Source organism: Bombina bombina, chromosome 7 (genome assembly GCF_027579735.1).
Source record: "Bombina bombina isolate aBomBom1 chromosome 7, aBomBom1.pri, whole genome shotgun sequence".
In the NCBI taxonomy this organism is placed as follows: Eukaryota; Metazoa; Chordata; class Amphibia; order Anura; family Bombinatoridae; genus Bombina; species Bombina bombina.
In genome coordinates this window covers 416,256,007-416,281,344 of record NC_069505.1, presented here as the reverse complement: position 1 = coordinate 416,281,344, position 25,338 = coordinate 416,256,007, and the positions used below count along the sequence as shown (strand labels likewise).

The 25,338-nt window shown below is 41.8% G+C and overlaps 1 protein-coding gene across 1 annotated transcript in view; it reads right to left on the bottom strand.

The window, feature by feature from the left end:
* Positions 1–25,338, bottom strand: part of ZC3H7B (zinc finger CCCH-type containing 7B) — a 224,609-nt gene that overhangs the window by 32,554 nt on the left and 166,717 nt on the right. The window contains exons 16-17 of the mRNA XM_053721231.1: positions 2,310–2,491; positions 2,053–2,120 (exon numbers count right to left, since the gene is read on the bottom strand). Coding sequence (XP_053577206.1) covers positions 2,053–2,120; positions 2,310–2,491 — 250 coding nt within the window. The remainder of the gene's footprint in view (positions 1–2,052; positions 2,121–2,309; positions 2,492–25,338) is intronic.

The window sequence follows — 25,338 nt, the reverse complement described above, 5'->3', positions numbered from 1 at the left end:
GAGAAACGAGGGAGGAATGGAGGGGAGAGAGAGACGAGGGAGGAATGGAGGGGAGAGAGAGACGAGGGAGAAATGTAAAGGAGAGAGAGACGAGGGAGGAATGGAGGGGAGAGAGACGAGGGAGGAATGGAGGGGAGAGAGACGCGAGGTAGGAATGGAGGGGAGAGAGAGACGAGGGAGGAATAGAGGGGAGAGAGAGACGAGGGAGGAATGGAGGGGAGAGAGAGAGACGGGGAGGAATGGAGGGGAGAGAGAGACGAGGGAGGAATAGAGGGGAGAGAGAGACGGGGGAGGAATAGAGGGGAGAGAGAGACGAGGGAGGAATGGAGGGGAGGGAGAGAGACGAGGGAGGAATGGAGGGGAGGGAGAGAGACGAGGGAGGAATGTAGGGGAGGGAGAGAGACGGGGGAGGAATGGAGGGGAGAGAGAGACGGGGGAGGAATGGAGGGGAGAGAGAGACGGGGGAGGAATGGAGGGGAGAGAGAGACGGGGGAGGAATGGAGGGGAGAGAGAGACGGGGGAGGAATGGAGGGGAGAGAGAGATGAGGGAGGAATGGAGGGGCAAGAGAGACAGGGGATGAATGGAGGGGAGAGAGAGATGAGGGAGGAATGGAGGGGAGAGAGAGAGATGAGGGAGGAATGGAGGGGAGAGATAGAGAGAGAGACGAGGGAGTAATGGAGGGGAGAGACGAGGGAGGAATGGAGAGAGACGAAGGAATAATGGAGGGGAGAGAGACACGAGGGAGGAATGGAGGGGAGAGAGAGAGACAAGGGAGGAATGGAGGGGAGAGAGAGACGAGGGAGGAATGGAGGGGAGAGAGAGACGAGGGAGGAATGGAGGGGAGAGAGAGACGAGGGAGGAATGGAGGGGAGAGAGAGAGAGACGAGGGAGGAATGGAGGGGAGAGACACGAGAGAGGTATGGAGGGGAGAGAGAGACACAAGAGAGGTATGGAGGGGAGAGAGAGACACAAGAGAGGAATGGAGGGGAGAGAGAGACACACGAGAGGAATGGAGGGGAGAGAGAGGCACGAGAGAGGAATGGTGGGGAGAGAGACACGAGAGAGGAATGGAGGGAAGAGAGAGACACGAGAGAGGAATGGAGGGGGAGAGGGAGACAGGGGAAGAGGGAATAAGAGGAGAGACAATAAGAATGCAGAAGAATAAGTCAGTATATATTTTGTGCACAACAGATGCAGAATATGGCTGCAGGTAGCAGCATTTGGCTCTTTTTGGTGCCAGATTTCTGTGCAAATCCAGATCTGTGTGTTGCACTTTCACAAGAAGAATATGGTTCTGTAAACAGCAGAACCCGCTGCCTACAGCCATATTCTGCAAGTCAGTGCTAAACTGGAAAGAGAAGAAGTAGGTATCAATAGATAAAGGAAAACAAGTAGAAGGCAACAGAACTAAAGGGGTGTTGGAGAGAGAGGACCATTGAGTATTGAATATTGCGAGATAAAGGCAGATATATAAGTAGATTTCATATGAGCCATATAAATTTAATTAAGGTGACTGCTTTTAGACAGGCAGGGAAGAGGTTAATCACCTGCCTACCACAGCCCAGGAATGTTCTACAGTCTGGGAACAGCACAGCTTCGCCCTACCCTGCAGACATGAAGTCTCTTTCACACCTTCACAGATAAAACTTCACACCTCGCAAGCGCCTGCAGGACAAGAACACACCGCGGCTAACCTCTTCGCTGCCAGAGAGCAAGGCTCCTGACACATCTGTTCATGAACTGAAATGACTTATGTGCTGCGTAACCAACAGACCCAGCACAATGTCTCAACTAAGATCACCCCAACTAGACAGGCCACTGCCTCGTCTCAATCTGTCCTCTGCTACCCTTTATTTGTACACATTTGTATAATGAGTAATGAGGTCCTATCAGGGTGTAGTGTTTTCTTTTAGCTCATGTTTGCACCAAATTATCTTGCACAGAGTAAAAGTGTTATGTATTAGCAGAACACATATGCTGGGGAAGTCGCAGTGATTGATTAAAATCAGCGGTACTGCCCTCATACCCTTCGTTTCACTGGGTGCATATACCTTGCTTTTTGGTTCAAACACCTTCCAGATTTTCTCTGATTCTTTCACAATATCCTCATGGGAGATGCCTGCGAAGAGACAGAGAGAGAGAGAGAGACGTGTTAGATGTGGGATTCAGACATAGGTAAGGTTTATCAAGCCAGAGAACGCCTTAGTACAAGATGACACAAAAAGCCGCAGCACACTGTGTGCAACGGAATCCACCCTCCACCCATTCAATTACAAGGTATCCCGCAGATTAACCCATGAGAAGATACCTGACTGTCGCTGCAGCATCCAGACGGAGAGCTCTACGTGACTGTGAGCGAAATTGCATGTGTCCTCCTGAAGGCATCCGTACCGCACTTCATGGCGGCAAATGTCCATCTGAAACCGCGCATGGTTGTGGCGAATCTTGCAATATCGGACAGTGCTGGCATTCAGCACATGCACCAGGCACCTGCAGCAGAAAAGAATAACAATACAAGGGCGGTTAAATGCATTAGATCTAACAGTATAGGGTAAACTCCATTAGATGTACTATTCAGCTCTCACAACTGGAATTGTAACTCAAAATAATAAATGTAAAAGTTCTGATAATGCAAACAGCGCTATTCACATTTTGCTTAGGTAAGGGTTAACACATTTACTGCCAGAGTGGCCAGCTAAACCAATGAGTTAGCAAATATTTGAACATTTTTAGTGGTTCTGGATCACCCTACTACCTTACCCAAGCATTTCCACAAAGTATACAGTGGGGCAAAAAGTATTTAGTCAGCCACCAATTGTGCAAGTTCTCCCACTTAAGAAGATGAGAGAGGCCTGTAATTTTCATCATAGGTACACCTCAACTATGAGAGACAAAATGTGGAAACAAATCCAGACAACACATTGTCTGATTTGGAAAGAATTTATTTGCATATTATGGTGGAAAAACATAATTTATGTAAGAACTTACCTGATAAATTCATTTCTTTCATATTAGCAAGAGTCCATGAGCTAGTGACGTATGGGATATACATTCCTACCAGGAGGGGCAAAGTTTCCCAAACCTCAAAATGCCTATAAATACACCCCTCACCACACCCACAAATCAGTTTAACGAATAGCCAAGAAGTGGGGTGATAAGAAAAAAGTGCGAAAGCATAAAAAATAAGGAATTGGAATAATTGTGCTTTATACAAAAAAATCCTAATCACCTCAAAAAAGGGTGGGCCTCATGGACTCTTGCTAATATGAAAGAAATGAATTTATCAGGTAAGTTCTTACATAAATTATGTTTTCTTTCATGTAATTAGCAAGAGTCCATGAGCTAGTGACGTATGGGATAATGAATACCCAAGATGTGGATCTCCACGCAAGATTCACTAGAGAGGGAGGGATAAAATAAAGACAGCCAATTCCGCTGAAAAATAATCCACACCCCAAAACAAAGTTTAAATCTTATAATGAAAAAAACTGAAATTATAAGCAGAAGAATCAAACTGAAACAGCTGCCTGAAGTACTTTTCTACCAAAGACTGCTTCAGAAGAAGAAAACACATCAAAATGGTAGAATTTAGTAAAAGTATGCAAAGAAGACCAAGTTGCTGCTTTGCAAATCTGATCAACCGAAGCTTCGTTCCTAAATGCCCAGGAAGTAGAGACTGACCTAGTCGAATGAGCTGTAATCCTTTGAGGCGGAGTTCTACCCGACTCAACATAAGCATGATGAATCAAAGACTTTAACCAAGATGCCAAAGAAATGGCAGAAGCCTTCTGACCTTTCCTAGAACCAGAAAAGATAACAAATAGACTAGAAGTCTTTCGGAAATCTTTAGTAGCTTCAACATAATATTTCAAAGCTCTAACTACATCCAAAGAATGCAACGATCTTTCCTTAGAGTTCTTAGGATTAGGACACAATGAAGGAACCACAATTTCTCTACTAATGTTGTTAGAATTCACAACCTTAGGTAAAAATTTAAATGAAGTTCGCAACACCGCCTTATCCTGATGAAAAATCAGAAAAGGAGACTCACAAGAAAGAGCAGATAATTCAGAAACTCTTCTAGCAGAAGAGATGGCCAAAAGAAACAAAACTTTCCAAGAAAGTAATTTAATGTCCAATGAATGCATAGGTTCAAACGGAGGAGCTTGAAGAGCCCCCAGAACCAAATTCAAACTCCAAGGAGGAGAAATTGACTTAATGACAGGTTTTATACGAACCAAAGCCTGTACAAAACAATGAATATCAGGAAGATTAGCAATCTTTCTGTGAAAAAGAACAGAAAGAGCAGAGATTTGTCCTTTCAAGGAACTTGCAGACAAACCTTTATCCAAACCATCCTGAAGAAACTGTAAAATTCTAGGAATTCTAAAAGAATGCCAAGAAAAATGATGAGAAGAACACCAAGAAATGTAAGTCTTCCAGACTCGATAATATATCTTCCTAGATACAGATTTACAAGCCTGTAACATAGTATTAATTACGGAGTCAGAGAAACCTCTATGACTGAGAATCAAGCATTCAATCTCCATACCTTCAAATTTAAGGATTTGAGATCCTGATGGAAAAAAGGACCTTGCGATAGAAGGTCTGGTCTTAACGGAAGAGTCCACGGTTGGCAAATAGCCATCCGGACAAGATCCGCATACCAAAACCTGTGAGGCCATGCTGGAGCCACCAGCAGAACAAACGAACGCTCCTTTAGAATCTTGGAAATCACTCTTGGAAGAACTAGAGGCGGAAAGATATAGGCAGGATGATACTTCCAAGGAAGTGACAATGCATCCACTGCTTCCGCCTGAGGATCCCTGGATCTGGACAGATACCTGGGAAGCTTCTTGTTTAGATGAGAACCCATCAGATCTATTTCTTGAAGTCCCCACATTTGAACAATCTGATGAAATACCTCTGGGTGAAGAGACCATTCGCCCGGATGTAATGTTTGGCGACTGAGATAATCCGCTTCCCAATTGTCTATACCTGGGATATGAACCGCAGAAATTAGACAGGACCTGGATTCCGCCCATACAAGTATTCAAGATACTTCTTTCATAGCCAGAGGACTGTGAGTCCCTCCTTGATGATTGACATATGCCACGGTTGTGACATTGTCCGTCTGAAAACAAATGAACGACTCTCTCTTTAGAAGAGGCCACGACTGAAGAGCTCTGAAAATCGCACTGAGTTCCAAAATGTTGATTGGTAATCTCGCCTCCTGAGATTCCCAAACCCCTTGTGCTGTCAGAGACCCCCATACAGCTCCCCAACCTGTCAGACTTGCATCTGTTGAGATCACAGTCCAGGTCGGAAGAACAAAAGAAGCCCCCTGAACTAAACGATGATGATGAGTGTCGTACAATCGGTTTTAAAGATATTAATTGAGATATCTTTGTACAATCCCTGCACCACTGGTTCAGCATACAGAGCTGAAGAGGTCGCATGTGAAAACGAGCAAAGGGGATCGCGTCCGATGCAGCAGTCATAAGACCTAGAATTTCCATGCATAAGGCTACCGAAGGGAATGATTGAGACTGAAGGTTTCGACAAGCTGAAACCAATTTCAGACGTCTCTTGTACGTCAGTGACAGAGTCATGGACACTGAATCTATCTGGAAACCTAAAAAGGTTACCCTTGTCTGAGGAATCAACAAACTCTTTGGTAAATTGATCCTCCAACCATGTTCTCTAAGAAACGATACAAGTCGATTCGTATGAGATTCTGCTAAATGTGAAGACTGAGCAAGTACCAAGATATCGTCCAAATAAGGAAATACCACAATACCCTGTTCTCTGATTACAGATAGAAGGGCACCGAGAACCTTTGTAAAAATCCTTGGAGCTGTTGCTAGGCTAAACGGCAGAGCCACAAAATGGTAATGCTTGTCTAGAAAAGAGAATCTCAGAAACTGATAGTGATCTGGATGAATCGGAATATGCAGATATGCATCTTGTAAATCTATTGTGGACATATAATGCCCTTGCTGAACAAAAGGCAGAATAGTCCTTATAGTTACCATTTTGAATGTTGGTATCCTTACATAACGATTCAATATTTTTAAATCCAGAACTGGTCTGAAGGATTTCTCCTTCTTTGGTACAATGAAGAGATTTGAGTAAAACCCCAGCCCCTGTCCCAAAACTGGAACTGGCACAATTACTCCAGCCAACTCTAGATCTGAAACACATTTCAGAAATGCTTGAGCCTTCACTGGATTTATTGGGATACGGGAAAGAAAAAATCTTCTTGCAGGAGGCCTTATCTTGAAGCCTATTCTGTACCATTGTGAAACAATATTCTGAATCCAAAGATTGTGAATTGAATTGATCCAAATTTCTTTGAAAAATCGTAATCTGCCCCCTACCAGCTGGGCTGGAATGAGGGCCGCACCTTCATGTGGACTTGGGAGCTGGCTTTGGCTTTCTAAAAGGCTTGGATTTATTCCAGACTGGAGATGGTTTCCAAACTGATACCGCTCCTGTAGGGGAAGGATCAGGCTTTTGTTCCTTATTGTGACGAAAGGAACGAAAACGATTAGCAGACCTAAATTTACCTTTAGATTTTTTATCTTGAGGTAAAAAAGTTCCTTTCCCCCCCAGTAACAGTTGAAATAATAGAATCCAACTGTGAACCAAACAATTTATTACCCTGGAAAGAAAGGGAAAGCAAAGTTGACTTAGAAGACATATCAGCATTCCAAGTTTTAAGCCATAAAGCTCTTCTAGCTAAAATAGCTAAAGACATATACCTGACATCAACCCTAATGATATCAAAGATGGCATCACAAATAAAGTTATTAGCATGTTGAAGAAGATTAACAATGCTATGAGTACTATGATCTGTTACTAAGGCTTCCAACTAGAAAGTTGAAGCTGCAGCAACATCCGCCAAAGATATAGCAGGTCTAAGAAGATTACCTGAACATAAGTAAGCTTTTCTTAGAAAGGATTCAATTTTCCTATCTAAAGGATCCTTAAAGGAAGTACTATCTGCCGTAGGAATAGTAGTACGTTTAGCAAGAGTAGAGATAGCCCCATCAACCTTAGGGATTTTGTCCCAAAACTCTAATCTGTCAGATGGCACAGGATATAATTGCTTAAGAAGGAGTAAATGAATTACCCAAATTATTCCATTCCCTGGAAATTACTTCAGAAATAGCATCAGGGACGGGAAAAACTTCCGGAAAAACTACAGGAGGTTTAAAAACCGTATTCAAACGTTTAGATATAGTATCAAGAGGACCAGATTCCTCTATTTCTAATCCAATTAAGACTTCTTTAAGTAAAGAACGAATAAATTCCATTTTAAATAAATATGAAGATTTATCAGTATCAATCTCTGAAACAGAATCCTCTGAACCAGAAAAATCATTATCAGAAACAGAATCAGAATGATGATGTTCATTTAAAAATTCATCTGAAACATGAGAAGTTTTAAAAGGCCGTTTACGTTTACTGGAAGGAGAATAACAGACATAGCCTTCTTAATAGATTTAGAAACAAAATCTCTTATGTTAACAGGAACACCCTGAATATTAGATGTTGATGGAACAGCAACAGGTAATGGAACATTACTAAAGGAAATATCTGCATTAACAAGTTTGTCATGACATTCATTACAAACAACAGCCGGAGGAACAGTTACCACAAGTTTACAACAAATACACTTAACTTTGGTAGATCCAACATCAGGCAGCAATTTTCCAGAAGTATCTTCTGATTCAGGGTCAATCTGAGACATCTTGCAATATGTAATAGAAAAAACAACATATAAAGCAAAATTGATCAAATTCCTTAAATGACAGTTTCAGGAATGGGAAAAAATGCCAATGAACAAGCTTCTAGCAACCAGAAGCAAATAAACAATGAGACTTAAATAATGTGGAGACAATAATGACGCCCAAATTTTTTAGCGCCAAAAAAGACGCCCACATTATTTGGCGCCTAAATGCTTTAAGCGCCAAAAATGACGCAACATCCGGTGACGCCGACATTTTTGGCGCAAAAACGTAAAAAAAAAATGACGCAACTTCCGGCGACGACAAGTATGACGGCGGAAATGACAAAGAAATTTTTTGCGCCAAAAAAGACGCAATAAAAAGAAGCATTTTCAGTCCCCGCGAGCCTAACAGCCCACAGGAAAAAAATTCAAATTTTAAGGTAAGAAAAATTGATTGTTCATATGCATTATCCCAAATAATGAAACTGACTGTCTGAAATAAGGAATGTTGAACATCCTGAATCAAGGCAAATAAATGTTTAAACACATATATTTATAACTTTATATAAAAGTGCCCAACCATAGCTTAGAGTGTCACAAAAATAAGACTTACTTACCCCAGGACACTCATCTACATGTAGTAGAAAGCCAAACCAGTACTGAAATGAGAATCAGTAGAGGTAATGGTATATATAAGAGTATATCGTCGATCTGAAAAGGGAGGTAAGAGATGAATCTCTACGACCGATAACAGAGAACCTATGAAATAGACCCCGTAGAAGGAGATCATTGAATTCAAATAGGCAATACTCTCTTCACATCCCTCTGACATTCACTGCACACTGAGAGGAAAACCGGGCTCCAGCCTGCTGCGAAGCGCATATCAACGAAGAATCTAGCACAAACTTACTTCACCACCTCCATGGGAGGCAAAGTTTGTAAAAACTGATTTGTGGGTGTGGTGAGGGGTGTATTTATAGGCATTTTGAGGTTTGGGAAACTTTGCCCCTCCTGGTAGGAATGTATATCCCATACGTCACTAGCTCATGGACTCTTGCTAATTACATGAAAGAAATAAGTATTTGGTCACCTACAAACAAGCAAGATTTCTGTCTCTCACAAACCTGCATCTTCTTCTTTAAGAGGCTCCTCTGTCCTCCACTCATTACCTGTATTAATGGCACCTGTTTGAATTTGTTATCAGTATAAAAGACACCTGTCCACAACCTCAAACAGTCACACTCCAAACTCCACTATGGTGAAGACCAAAGAGCTGTCTAAGGACACTAGAAACAAAATTGTAGACCTGCACCAGGCTGGGAAGACTGAATCTGCAATAGGCAAGCATCTTGGTGTGAAGAAATCAACTGTGGGAGCAATAATTAGAAAATGGAAGACATACAAGACCACTGATAATCTCCCTCGATCTGGGGCTCCACGCAAGATCTCACCCAGTGGGGTCAAAATGATCACAAGAACGGTGAGCAAACATCCCAGAACCACACGGGGGGACCTAGTGAATGAACTGCAGAGAGCTGGGACCAACGTAACAAAGGCTACCATCAGTAACACACTACGCCGCCAGGGACTCAGATCCTGCAGTGCCAGACGTGTCCCCCTGCTTAAGCCAGTACATGTCCGGGCCCGTCTGAAGTATGCTAGAGAGCATTTGGATGATCCAGAAGCGGATTGGAAGAATGTCATATGGTCAGATGAAACCACAGTAGAACTGTTTGGAAGAAAAACAACTGATCATGTTTGGAGGAGAGAGAATGCTGAGTTGCAACCAAAGAACACCATACCTACTGTGAAGCATGGGGGTGGCAACATCATGCTTTGGGGCTGTTTCTCTGCAAAGGGAACAGGACAACTGATCCGTTTACATGAAAGAATGAATGGGGCCATGTATCATGAGATTTTGAGTGCAAACAAGGGCATTGAAGATGAAACGTGGCTGGGTGTTTCAGCATGACAATGATCCCAAACACCCCGCCCGGCAATGAAGGAATGGCTTCGTAAGAAGCATTTCAAGGTCCTGGAGTGGCCTAGCCAGTCTCCAAATCTCAACCCCATAGAAAACCTTTGTTGGGAGTTGAAAGTCCGTGTTGCCCAGCGACAGCCCCAAAACATCATTGCTCTAGGAGATCTGCATGCAGGAATGGGCCAACATACCAGCAACAGTGTGTGACAACCTTGTGAAGACTTATAGAAAGCGTTTGACCTCTGTCATTGCCAACAAAGGATATATAACAAAGTATTGAGATGAAATTTTGATATTGACCAAATACTTATTTTCCACCATAATTTGCAAATAAATTCTTTCAAAATCAGACAATGTGATTGTCTGGATTTGTTTCCACATTTTGTCTCTCATAGTTGAGGTATACCTATGATGAAAATTACAGGCCTCTCTCATCTTCTTAAGTGGGAGAACTTGACAATTGGTGGCTGACTAAATATTTTTTTGCCCCACGGTACATAGGGCCCAATGTACTAATGTGTTCCTGACTAGGGAACCTTTCTGCCTGTCTTTGCCACGGATACTGTACATGCTCTGCCTGCAACTTCGCCCCCTGCTCTAGAGGGACCAATTGCTCAAGAGTAAGGCCTGTCAATCACCCTAAACTATGTATGTGGGGGTGATTTATCTCATACGAGCCTGCCCTGCAAGGTTTTAAAGCAGCATTCTCTGATCTTCTCATCGCACCCTTTCCATGAAAGGAAACATTAATGTAAAATACAATACTCTAATTCTCAAACAAAAAGGATTAAACACAAATAAAAAACATAATTTATGTAAGAACTTACCTGATAAATTAATTTCTTTCATATTGGCAAGAGTCCATGAGCTAGTGACGTATGGGATATACAATCCTACCAGGAGGGGCAAAGTTTCCCAAACCTCAAAATGCCTATAAATACACCCCTCACCACACCCACAATTCAGTTTAACGAATAGCCAAATAGTGGGGTGAAAAAGAAAGGAGTAAAAAGCATCAAAGGAATTTGGAAATAATTGTGCTTTATACAAAAAATCATAACCATCATAAAAAGAGTGGGCCTCATGGACTCTTGCCAATATGAAAGAAATTAATTTATCAGGTATGTTCTTACATAAATTATGTTTTCTTTCATGTAATTGGCAAGAGTCCATGAGCTAGTGACATATGGGATATCAATACCCAAGAAATGGAACTCCACGCAAGAGTCACTAGAGAGGGAGGGATAAAATAAAAACAGCCATTTCGCTTAAAAAAAATAATTCAAAACCCAAATATAAGTTTAAAACTTAAATCATAAGCAGAAAAATCAAACTGAAACAGCTGCCTGAAGAACTTTTCTACCAAAAACTGCTTTCGAAGAAGCAAATAAATCAAAATGGTAGAATTTAGTAAATGTATGCAAAGAAGATCAAGTTGCTGTTTTGCAAATCTGAATAACTGAAGCTTCATTCTTAAAAGCCCACAAAGTGGAGACTGATCTAGTAGAATGAGCTGTAATCCTCTGAGGCGGGGCCTGACCCGACTCCAAATAAGCGTGATGAGTCAAAAGCTTTAACCACGATGCCAAAGAAACTGCAGAATCCTTCTGAGCTTTCCTGGAACCAGAAAGGATAACAAATAGACTAGAAGTCTTCCTGAAATCTTTAGTAGCTTCAACATAATATTTCAGAGCTCTCACCACATCCAAAGAATGTAAGGATCTCTCAAAGAATTCTTAGGATTAGGACACAAGGAAAGGACAACAATTTCTCTAATAATGTTGTTAGAATTCACAACCTTAGCTAAGAAATTAAATGATGTTCGCAAAACTGCCTTATCCTGATGAGAAATCAGAAAGGAGATTCACAAGAGAGCAAATAATTCAGAAACTCTTCTAGCAGAAGAGATGGCCAAAAGAAACAACACTTTAAAAGAAAGTATTTAAATGTCCAAAGAATGCATAGGCTCAAATGGAGGAGCCTGTAAAGCCTTAAAACCAAATTAAAACTCCAAGAAGGAGAGATTGATTTAATGACAGGCTTGATATGAACCAAAACCTGAACAAAACAGTGAATATCAGGAAACTTAGCAATCTTCCTGTGAAATAAAACAGAGCAGAGATTTGTCCCTTCAAGGAACTTGCAGACAAACCCTTATCCAAACTATCCTGAAGAAACTGTAAAATTCTAGGAATTCTAAAAGAATGCCAAGAGAATTTATTAGAGAAACACCAAGAAATGTAAGTCTTCCAAACTCGATAATAAATCTAGAAACAGAATTACGAGACTGCAACATAGTATTAATCACAAAGTCAGAGAAACCTCTATGACTAAGCACTAAGTGTTCAATTTCCATACCTTCAGATTTAAAGATTTGAAATCCTGATGGAAAAAAACAGACCTTGAAACAGAAGGTCCGGCCTTAATGGAAGTGGCCAAGGTTGGCAACTGGATATCCGAACAAGATCCGCATACCAAAACCTGTGATGCCATGCTGGAGCCACCAGCAGCACAAACGATTGCTCCATGATGATTTTGAAGATCACTCTTGGAAGAAAAACTAAAGGCGGGAAAAATATAAACAGGTTCATAACACCAAGGAAGTGTCAACGCATCCACTGCTTCCGCCTGAGGATCCCTGGACCTGGACAGATACCTGGGAAGTTTCTTGTTTAGATGAGAAGCCTTCAGATCTATTTCTGAAAGACCCCACATCTGAACAACCTAAGAAAACACATCTGGATGGAGGGACTACTCCCCCGGATGTAAAGTCTGACGGCTGAAATAATCCGCTTCCCAATTGTCTATACCAGGGATATGAACCACAGAAATTAGACAGGAGCTGGAATCCGCCCAAGCAAGTATCCGGGATACTTCTTTCATAACTTAAGGACTGTGAGTCCCATCCTGATGATTGACAAATGCCACAGTTGTGATGTCTGTCTGAAAACAAATGAATAGTTCTCTCTTCAACAGAGGCCAAATCTGAAGAGCCCTGAAAATATTGATTGGTAATCTCGCCTCTTGAGATTTCCAAACCCCTTGCACTGTCAGAGATCCCCAAACAACTCCCCAACCTGAAAGACTTGCATCTGTTGAGATCACAGTCCAGGTTGGATGAACAAAAGAGGCCCCTAGAACTATACAATGGTGATTTAACCACCAAGTCAGAGATAGTCGAACATTGGGATTTAAGGATATTAATTGTGATATCCTTGAAAAAACCCTGCACCATTGGTTCAGCACACAAAGCTGGAGAGGTCTCATATGAAAACGAGCAAAAGAGGATCGCGTCCGATGCTAAAGTCATGAGACCTAAAACTTCAATGCAAATAGCTACTGAAGGGAATGACTGAGACTGAAGGTTGTGACAGGCTGCAACCAATTCAAAACGTCTCTTGTCTGTTACAGACAGAGTCATGGACACTGAATCTATCTGGAAACCTAAAAAGGTGACCCTTGTCTGAGGAATCAAAGAACTTTTTAGTAAATTGATCCTCCAACCATGTTTCCGAAGAAACAACACTAGTTGATTTGTGTAAGATTCTGCAGAATATAAAGACTGAGCTTATACCAAGAAATTGTCCAAATAAAGAAACACCACAATGGGGACACCGGGCGGCGGCCATCTTGCAGGTCGCACTGAGCTTCAGCTCCTCAAGTTCTCTCAAGTGTTCTTTTATTTAACAACATATTTTGGGCAATAACCTGCTTAAATTTGTAGAGAGGCTTGTCTGAAGAGGTCCGCAATCCAGATATAGGGCTCTGGATGGTGGCTGGGCATCACTGCCCTCAGTACCGGACTTTTTATTTTGAGGTCTTTTCCTATAACAGAAGACTCAGACTGTCCCCACAACTAGCTGTGCCTTTAGTGCGCAGCCTTAACCCACAACTCTTATATCGCAATCCAAGATTAAGGTTGTATTACACAATTTACAATGTTGTTATACCTATGTGCATCAGAGATCTTACAGCTCCTACAAGAAAATTTCTGGTCCATCGAGCAACGCCTGTGTGAGGCCTTTGAGACAGAACCTAAGAGCCAGCAAACACATAGGCAAGTAGCAGGGGAACTTGTGTGTAAATACCCAGTTACAGAAGAGCGAGATCTCTGGACTGATGGAGCTAAAGGGAACATAACGGAGGGAGCCGAAGTCCTACCTGAAGGTAATCACATATCCTTAAAAGATAGAGAGGCCCACCAGCAGACCCCAGCTCCAGCTACTTACGGAGCTACCGCTGACCCACTGATTACCCCTCCGCTGCAGAGCAGGGAGGCCTCGACCACGGAGTCTCCACACCGCACGCACACATCTCTCTGCCTTCCATGGCGTAATGCGGCAATGGACCTTCCCGATGATTGTGTGGTGGTGCCGCCGCATGAGAGCATGACGTTGCTGATTGCAGAAATTATACTGTCCGAGATCGTGGTCCCGCCAGCCGGATTACGCCATATGCCAGCGTGGAGTGAAAAGGAGCAGGGAGTTACGGCACTATCATATGGACCCGACCGGAACAATAATGTCCCACTGTGGCTAACACCTCTCACAAAGAAGACAGTCCGCAACTACTTCTACAGATTGGCCCTCGCCCAGAATATGACAGCGTTTGTCCGTACACCGACCAGCATAGCAGACGCCAGCTCTGTCAGGAAAAGCGGAGTGAGTTACTGCAGATTGGGCATCAGCTAAGAACTTATCGGAAAGATATAAATCTACTGTGCAGCACAAAGGGTACTTAAGTTTGTGGGGGGCCGCTGGACATTATTTCACAGACATAATTCATTTGCCCCTCTAGTAGCATACTTTATTACAGGGGAAACAAAAGGAAACAGCTTATTCCCTTATAGCCTTAGATGTGGTGCCTGTTAATATCAAAAGGGTGGGCGGTCATTGTCTTCCCACAGTTTCATCAATGTATGCCTTTGTATCTTTCATTATAGTTTTTACACTTCTTTTTGTTAATAGTTGAAGTTAGGCAGGAACGAAGCTTATTACTCTCTAAGCAGGTGTATCAGTTATATAGGTTCTATGACCTCCTTGTCCCTGCTGCTTGGTTTTCTTTCTCCAACATTGGTGTGTCCGGTCCACGGCGTCATCCGTACTTGTGGGAATATCTCTTCCCCAACAGGAAATGTCAAAGAGTCCCAGCAAAAGCTGGCTATATAGTCCCTCCTAGGCTCCGCCCACCCCAGTCATTCTCTTTGCCGTTGCACAGGCAACATCTCCACGGAGATGGTTAAGAGTATGTGGTGTTTTAGTTGTAGTTTTTTATTCTACTATCAAGAGTTTGTTATTTTAAAATAGTGCTGGTATGTACTATTTACTCTGAAACAGAAATAGATGAAGAATCTGTTTGTAAGAGGAAGATGATTTTAGCAGACAGTAACTAAAATCGAATGCTGTTTCCACATAGGACTGTTGAGATGAAGTAACTTCAGTTGGGGGAAACAGTTAGCAGACTTTTTCTGCTTAAGGTATGACTAGCCATATTTCTAACAAGACTGTGTAATGCTGGAAGGCTGTCATTTCCCCTCATGGGGACCGGTAAGCCATTTTCTTAGTCTCAAACAGAATAAAGGGCTTATTATGGGCTATAAAACTGGTAGACACTTTTATGGGCAAAATCGATTGCTTTATTTGGGCATTTTACACATGTTTATGCTTGTAATTCACACTTATAAGCTTGGGGAACGTTTTTTAACGTCAGGCACTGTGTTAGACACCTTTCCAGTCAGGAAGGGCCTTCCCTGTTGTAGGCTGAGCCTCATTTTCGCGCCATTACTGCGCAGTTACTTTTGAGAGCAGACATGCAGATGCATGTGTGAGGATCCCAAAGTAGTTGGAAAACTTCCTAGAAGGCTTCATTTGGTATCGTATTCCCTTCTGGGTTTGGTAAAGTCGCAGCAAAGGCTGTAGCTGGGACTGTAGAGGGGTTAAAACTGTAACCGGCTCCGGTTTCTTTAATTTAAGGGTTAAAGCTTTGAAAATTGGTGTGCAATACCTTGAATGCTTTAAGACACTGTGGTGAAAATTTGGTAATTTTTTAATAATTCCTTCATACTTTTTCACATATTCAGTAATAAAGTGTGCACTGTTTAAAATTTAAAGTGACAGTAACGTTTTGTACTTTATTGACAAGTTTAAGCCTGTTTAACATGTCTGCTCCTTCAGATAAGCTATGTTCTATATGTATGAAAGCCAATGTGTCTCCCCCTTCAAAATTGTGTGATAATTGTGCCATAGCGTCCAAACAAAGTAAGGACAGTACTGCCACAGATAATGAAATTGACCAAGATGATTCCTCAGATGAAGGGAGTAGACATGGTTCTACATCATCTCCTTCTGTGTCTACACCAGTTTTGCCCACGCAGGAGGCCCCTAGTACTTCTAGCGCGCTAATGCTTATTACCATGCAACAATTGACGGCTGTAATGGATAACTCCATAGCAAATATTTTATCCAAAATGCCTACATATCAGAGAAAGCGTGATTGCTCTGTTTTAAACACTGAAGAGCAGGAGGGCACTGATGATAATTGCTCTGTCATACCCTCACACCAATCTGAAGGGGCCATGAGGGAGGTTTTGTCAGATGGGGAAATTTCAGATTCAGGTAGAATTTCTCAACAGGCTGAACCTGATGTTGTGACATTTAAATTTAAATTAGAGCATCTCCGCGCACTGCTTAAGGAGGTGTTATCTACTCTGGATGATTGTGACAACTTGGTCATTCCAGAAAAATTATGCAAGGTGGACAAGTTCCTAGAGGTTCCGGTGCACCCCGACGCTTTTCCTATACCCAAGCGGTTGGCGGACATAGTAAATAAGGAGTGGGAGAGGCCCGGCATACCTTTTGTCCCCCCTCCTATATTTAAAAAATTATTTCCTATGGTCGACCCCAGAAAGGACTTATGGCAGACAGTCCCTAAGGTCGAGGGGGCAGTTTCTACTTTAAACAAACGCACTACTATCCCTATCGAGGATAATTGTGCTTTCAAAGATCCTATGGATAAAAAATTGGAGGGTTTGCTTAAAAAGATTTTTGTACAGCAAGGTTACCTCCTGCAACCCATTTCGTGCATTGTTCCTGTCACTACAGCAGCGTGGTTCTGGTTCGAGGAACTGGAAAAGTCGCTCAGTAGAGAGACTCCGTATGAGGAGGTTATGGACAGAGTTCACGCACTCAAGTTGGCTAATTCTTTTATTTTAGATGCCGCTTTGCAATTAGCTAGATTAGCGGCGAAAAATTCAGGGTTTGCAATTGTGGCGCACAGAGCGCTTTGGCTAAAGTCTTGGTCAGCGGACGTATCTTCCAAGACAAAATTATTTAATATCCCCTTCAAGGGTAAAACTCTCTTTGGGCCAGAATTGAAAGAGATTATTTCTGACATCACTGGGGGAAAGGGCCACGCCCTTCCACAAGATAGACCTTTCAAAGCCAAGAATAAGTCTAATTTTCGTTCCTTTCGCAATTTCAGGAACGGGCCGACCTCTAACTGCATCCTCTAAACAAGAGAGTAACGCTTCACAAACCAAACCAGCCTGGAAACCCATGCAAGGCTGGAACAAGGGTAAGCAGGCCAAGAAGCCTGCTGCTGCTAACAAAACAGCATGAAGGAGTAGCCTCCGATCCGGGACCGGATCTAGTAGGGGGCAGACTCTCTCTCTTTGCTCAGGCTTGGGCAAGAGATGTTCAGGACGCTAGAAATAGTTTCTCAGGGTTATCTCCTGGAATTCAAGGAACTACCCCCAAGGGGAAGGTTCCACATATCTCACTTATCCTCAAACCAAATAAAGAGACAGGCATTCTTACATTGTGTAGAAGACCTGTTAAAGATGGGAGTGATACACCCAGTTCCAATGGCGGAACAAGGAATGGGTTTTTACTCAAATCTGTTCATAGTTCCCAAAAAAGAGGGAACCTTCAGACCAATTCTGGATTTAAAAATCCTAAACAAATTTCTCAGAGTACCTTCGTTCAAAATGGAAACCATTCGAACGATTCTACCTACAATCCAGGAAAGTCAATTTATGACTACCGTGGATCTAAAGGATGCGTATCTACATATCCCTATCCACAAAGAACATAATCAGTTCCTAAGGTTCGCCTTTCTGGACAAACATTACCAGTTTGTGGCCCTCCCATTCGGGTTAGCCACTGCTCCAAGGATTTTCACAAAGGTACTCGGGTCCCTTCTAGCGGTTCTAAGACCGAGGGGCATTGCAGTAGTACCATACTTGGACGACATTCTAATACAAGCGTCGTCTCTTTCAAAGGCAAAGGCTCATACAGACATCGTTCTGGCCTTTCTCAGATCTCACGGATGGAAGGTGAACATAGAAAAAAATTCCCTGTCTCCATCGACAAGAGTTCCTTTCTTGGGAACAATAATAGATTCTTTAGAAATGAGGATTTTCCTGACAGAAGTCAGAAAGTCAAAACTTCTAAACACTTGTCAAGTTCTTCATTTTATTCCTCGTCCTTCCATAGCTCAATGCATGGAAGTAGTAGGGTTGATGGTTGCAGCAATGGACATAGTTCCTTTTGCACGAATTCATCTAAGACCATTACAACTGTGCATGCTCAAACAGTGGAATGGGGACTATACAGACTTGTCTCCAGTGACTCAAGTAGATCAGAAGACCAGAGATTCACTCCGTTGGTGGCTAACCCTGGACCACCTATCCAAGGGAATGAGCTTCCGCAGACCAGAGTGGGTCATCGTCACGACCGACGCCAGTCTAGTGGGCTGGGGCGCGGTCTGGGAATCCCTGAAAGCTCAGGGACCATGGTCTCGGGAAGAGTCTCTTCTCCCGATAAACATTCTGGAACTGAGAGCGATATTCAATGCTCTCAGGGCTTGGCCTCAGCTAGCAAAGGCCAGATTCATAAGATTCCAATCAGACAACATAATGACTGTTGCTTATATCAATCATCAGGGGGGAACAAGGAGTTCCCTGGCGATGAAAGAAGTGACCAAAATAATACAATGGGCGGAGGATCACTCCTGCCACCTATCTGCGATCCACATCCCAGGTGTGGAAAACTGGGAAGCGGATTACCTGAGTTGTCAGACTTTCCATCCGGGGGAGTGGGAACTCCACCCGGAGATCTTTGCCCAGTTGACTCAATTATGGGGCATTCCACACATGGATCTGATGGCGTCTCGTCAGAACTTCAAGGTTCCTTGCTACGGGTCCAGATCCAGGAATCCCAAGGCGACTCTAGTGGATGCATTAGTAGCGCCTTGGACCTTCAACCTAGCCTATGTGTTTCCACCGTTTCCTCTCATTCCCAGGCTGGTAGCCAGGATCAAGCAGGAGAGGGCTCCGGTGATTTTGATAGCTCCTGCGTGGCCACGCAGGACTTGGTATGCAGACCTGGTGAATATGTCATCGGTTCCACCATGGAAGCTACCTCTGAGACAGGATCTTCTTGTTCAGGGTCCATTCGAACATCCAAATCTGGTCTCCCTCCAGCTGACGGCTTGGAAATTGAACGCTTGATTCTATCAAAGCGTGGGTTTTCAGATTCTGTGATAGATACTCTAGTTCAAGCCAGAAAACCGGTAACTAGAAAAATTTACCATAAAATATGGAAAAGATATATCTGCTGGTGTGAATCCAAGGGATTCTTATGGAATAAGGCCAAAATTCCTAAGATCCTTTCCTTTCTACAAGAAGGTTTGGATAAAGGATTATCAGCGAGTTCTCTAAAGGGACAGATTTCTGCTTTATCTGTCTTATTATACAAACGACTGGCAGCTGTGCCAGATGTTCAAGCATTTGTTCAGGCTCTGGTTAGGATCAAGCCTGTTTACAGACCTTTGACTCCTCCCTGGAGTTTAAATCTAGTTCTTTCAGTTCTTCAAGGGGTTCCGTTTGAACCTCTACATTCCATAGATATTAAGTTGTTATCTTGGAAAGTTTTGTTTTTGGTTGCCATTTCTTCTGCTAGAAGAGTTTCTGAGTTATCTGCTTTGCAGTGTTCTCCACCCTATCTGGTGTTCCATGCAGATAAGGTGGTTTTGCGTACTAAGCCTGGTTTTCTTCCAAAGGTTGTTTCTAACAAAAATATTAACCAGGAGATAGTTGTACCTTCTTTGTGTCCGAATCCAGTTTCAAAGAAGGAACGTTTGTTGCACAATTTGGACGTAGTCCGTGCTCTAAAATTCTATTTAGAAGCTACAAAGGATTTCAGACAAACATCTTCTCTGTTTGTCGTCTATTCTGGTAAGAGGAGAGGTCAAAAAGCGACTTCTACCTCTCTTTCCTTTTGGCTTAAAAGCATCATCCGATTGGCTTACGAGACTGCCGGACGGCAGCCCCCTGAAAGAATCACAGCTCACTCTACTAGGGCTGTGGCTTCCACATGGGCCTTCAAGAACGAGGCTTCTGTTGATCATATATGTAAGGCAGCGACTTGGTCTTCACTGCACACTTTTGCCAAATTTGATACTTTTGCTTCTTCGGAGGCTATTTTTGGGAGAAAGGTTTTGCAAGCCGTGGTGCCTTCCGTTTAGGTAACCTGATTTGCTCCCTCCCTTCATCCGTGTCCTAAAGCTTTGGTATTGGTTCCCACAAGTAAGGATGACGCCGTGGACCGGACACACCAATGTTGGAGAAAACAGAATTTATGCTTACCTGATAAATTACTTTCTCCAACGGTGTGTCCGGTCCACGGCCCGCCCTGGTTTTTTAATCAGGTTTGATGAATTATTTTCTCTAACTACATTCACCACGGCACCCTATAGTTTCTCCTGTTTTTTCCTCCTGTCCGTCGGTCGAATGACTGGGGTGGGCGGAGCCTAGGAGGGACTATATGGCCAGCTTTTGCTGGGACTCTTTGCCATTTCCTGTTGGGGAAGAGATATTCCCACAAGTAAGGATGACGCCGTGGACCGGACACACCGTTGGAGAAAGTAATTTATCAGGTAAGCATAAATTCTGTTTTTTTCTTTTTTTTTTCTCTAGCCATTATGGGAGGTAGAGGTAAGCTTTATGTAAAACCCTTGTATCAGCTGTATTTGTATATAACAGATTGGTTTATAGGGTACAGTAATTTCCTGGAATATGTACACATTTAGAGGCCCCCCTAATTTTTTTTTATTTTTTTTTTATTTGTTATTAGTGGAACAAAAAACAGATGCTCCATTGGGCTTAGGTGCTTTATTAATAGGGATGTCTGCTCTCTACAGCCTCTGCACAAACAAGGGTCACTGATGCCTGTTTTACCTATATAGCACTTACCATAGGTCCTAATGGGGAATCATTTTTAGTGGGAAGGCAGTCACCCTGTAATACCCCAGTAAATAGTTAATAGTACCCTTCTGCATTACTTAAAGACTTAAGGTTCCTATCCAGAGTGTAACTCCCCTGATAGGGGAATTTATCAAATTGTTGTCCGAATATACCCTATACTCCCTCCTATTGCTAGCTTAGTTTTATTGTTTTGCCAATATATACAATGTCTACATTAATAAGCTATAAGTTTGCTAGAGAGGAGGCTATTTTTACTTACAGCGCTTGCTGGTAGCATGGTTATCTTTAATATTAATAGACAGTGGCTGTAACCAAAACTTTATGCCCATGTTTTTGCTATATTACTTAGAAAATACTTTGTTTATATTTTACCAAGAGTGGTCCTATGTATTTACTATGTATAAAGTGTCCCCTTCAATGCATACTAATGTTGAGGGCTCAAAAGTGGCCATTAATTTCCTTATGGGGATTCAATCTTCATATGCATTGATAATAGCAACTAGGGGTTACATCTTACATCTATTAAACACCTATAAAACAATTTAAAAAAGGGAGAAAAAGGAGAATATTATAGATAATGAGTGGTCATTTGTAACTACTTCTAGACACTGTAAGTCCCTTCCCAATGCCTATACCTCTTGTTGTTGTTGTTACTTACTATTATTGTTCATATTGTAATATGTGAATAACTTTGAATATGTGATCTGTTGTGTACATTTTCCTGTTTTGCACTCTCTCTGTGGAAATCTGTAAGTTTTATATTCTCAATAAAAATATTAATTTAAAAAAGAAACACCACAATACCCTGCTCTCTGATTACAGAGAGTAGGGCATCAAGAACCTTAGAAAAGATTCTTAGAGCTGTCGCTAGGCCAAAAGGAAGAGCGACAAATTGGTAAAGCTCGTCTAGAAAAGAGAATCTCAGAACTGGCCTGAAAGAATTTTCTTTCTTTGGGACAATGAATAGATTTGAATAAAACCCCAAACCCTGTTCCTGAAATGGAACTGGCATGATTACCCCTGAAACTCCAGGTCTAAAACACACTTCAGGAAAGCCTGAGCCTTTACTGGATTTGCTGGAATGCGTGAGAGAAAATATCTTCTCACAGGAGGTCTTACTCTGAATCCTATTTGGTATCCCTGAGAAATCTTAATCTGCCCCCTACCAGCTGAGCTGGAATGAGGGCCGCACCTACATGCGGACTTAGGGGCTGGCTTTGGTTCCTTAAAAGGCTTGGATTTAATCCAATTTGAAGAAAATTTCCAATTGGAAACATATTCCTTGGGGGAAGGAATAGGTTTCTGTTCCTTATTTAGTCGAATGGTTAGAAGCTTTAGATTTACCCTTAGTCTTATCAAATGCAGCCCTCACACATAGCCACCAATCATAAACAGAGCCCTGATGAGATCCAGCATGGCAGCGTACCTAGGGTGTGTGTTTAAACACTTAGCATGAGGTAGACAATGTTGTGATTACTAGAACATGTCACTTTATAAGAGATTTTGTATTAAAAAACCCCACATCTACAAAGTCATCCAATGGTGACAATAACGTTCCACTCAGTGTCTTCTCTTACACAAACAGCATCACAAAAAATAAGTAAAATGTCAGGGCCCCCAGGAGCCCGTCTCCTTTACCCCCAACTTGTCTCTCTGACCTTATAGATGTGTATGACGCAGCACTACACTGTGATACTGTTGTATGTTGCTTTATCTTTACTGCACAAATATAATAAAGAGCTGAGTGAGGTACAAATGTGCCCCTTCCCTGTTCTCATTAGACATGGTTCACATGTGAAGATGTTTGTGCAAAGTAGAACTCATTTCAAATGCACCACATTTAAAGGGACATAACAGAAACACACTTGCAACATACCTCAAAGCAAAGCCCACAGGTGAGTTGTACTTGAGAAAATAGTCCCTTTTGGTATATGTTTTAAATGACCACTAATGAAATAACGAATTGTTCACACACACATATATATATATATATATATATATATATACACACACACACATACACAGTATATATATATATATATATATATATATATATATACACACACACACATACACAGTATATATATATATATATATATATATATATATACATACATACATACAGAGAGAGAAGAGCTCTAACAGGAACGAACAACAGCTCATCAGCTAGTTCTCTGGCGATCTACCACCTGGAGCGGCCTCTTTTTGACCAGTGTGCCTTTTGGAAAAATATCCTGAAGCATATCAGTCTGATCCCACCAGTGAAGGTCAGTCCAGTCCCGAAATACCAGGCAATTCTCCTTTGAACGAGGAACTTGAAACCTCAGACGATCGTTTCGGCCTATTATTTTGCATACAGAAGAGCGCTTCTCTCTTCTGTATGCAAATATATATATATATATATATATATATATATATATATATATAGACACACACACACTGCATATGACACCATTGAGGCTTGGGACGTAGCAGGAGAAAGCTGAGGTATTATTTTAACAGCATCATACTGAGAGACATTTGGCTCAAAAAATGTTTTCTTGACACATGAAGAACAAAATTGTATAGGAGCTGCAATTTGTGCATCTAAACATAATAAGCATGAATTCATGAGAGCAGACTCTTGCTCCATATCAGACATGTTTGAAACTTATCTGTACAAGTTTATTTATGGTTTCACAAGATTTTAATATTCAATTAAAATAAGCTAGGAAAAAATGCACTTTAAATTTTATCCCAAATTAGGATTGATCCCCAGCTAAAATTATGTGAGAAAAGTTAAGAAAAAGAAAATGTATGCTTACCTGATAAATTAGTTTCTTTTTAGACACGATGAGTCCATGGATCATCATCCTTACTTGTGGGATATTCACCTCCTGGTCAGTAGGAGGAGGCAAAGAGCACCACAGCTGTAAAATAGCTCCTCCCCTCCCTCCCACTCCAGTCATTCGACCCAAGTTAGGAAGAGAAAGGAAAAGCCAAGGTGCAGAGGTGTCTGAAGTTTACAAAAAATAACAACCTGTCTTAAAAGAACAGGGAGGGCCGTGGACTCGTGTCTAAAAAGAATCAAATTTATCAGGTAAGCATCATCCTTACTTGTGGGATACAATACCAAAGCTAGAGTACACGGATGATAAGGGAGGGACAAGACAGGGAACCTAAACGGAAGGCACCACTGCTTGAAGAACCTTTCTCCCAAAAGCAGCCTCAGCCGAGGCAAAAGTATCAAATTTAGAAAAAGTGTGGAGAGAAGACCAAGTTGCAGCCTTGCAAATCTGTTCTACAGAAGCTTCATTTTTGAATGCCCATGAGGAAGCAACAGCCCTAGTGGAATGAGCAGTAACTCTATTAGGAGGCTGCTGTCCAGCAGTCTCATATGCAAAACGGATGATACTCTTCAGCCAAAAAGAAAGAGAGGAAGCCGTAGCTTTCTGACCCTTACGTTTTCCAGAGAAAATTACAAACAGAGAGGAAGACGAAAGTCCCTAGTCTCTTGTAAGTAAAATTTTAAAGCACGTACTACGTCCAAATTGTGCAGAAGACGCTCCTTCTGAGAAGAAGGATTAGGACACAAGAAAGGAACAACAATCTACTGATTAATATTCCTGTCTGAAACAACCTTAGGAAGAAACCCTAGTTTAGGAAGTAAAACTACCTTATCAGAATGGAAAATAAGGTAAGGCAAATTGTATTGCAATGCCAAGAGCTCAGACACTCTTCGAGCTGAAGAAATAGCAACAAGAAAACATAATTTATGTAAGAACTTACCTGATAAATTAATTTCTTTCATATTGGCAAGAGTCCATGAGCTAGTGACGTATGGGATATACAATCCTACAAGGAGAGGCAAAGTTTCCCAAACCTCAAAATGCCTATAAATACACCCCTCACCACATCCACAATTCAGTTTAACGAATAGCCAAGTAGTGGGGTGAAAAAGAAAGGAGTAAAAAGCATCAAAGGAATTTGGAAATAATTGTGCTTTATACAAAAAATCATAACCACCATAAAAAAGGGTGGGCCTCATGGACTCTTGCCAATATGAGAGAAATTAATTTATCAGGTAAGTTCTTACATAAATTATGTTTTCTTTCATGTTATTGGTAAGAGTCCATGAGCTAGTGACGTATGGGATAGCAATACCCAAGATGTGGAACTCCATGCAAGAGTCACTAGAGAGGGAGGAATAAAAATAAAAACAGCCATTTTCCGCTGAAAAAAATAATCCACAACCCAAAGTATAAGTTTAATCTTTAAATAACAAGAAAAACTTAAAACATCAACAGAAGAATCAAACTGAAACAGCTGCCTGAAGAACTTTTCTACCAAAAACTGCTTCTGAAGAAGCAAATACATAA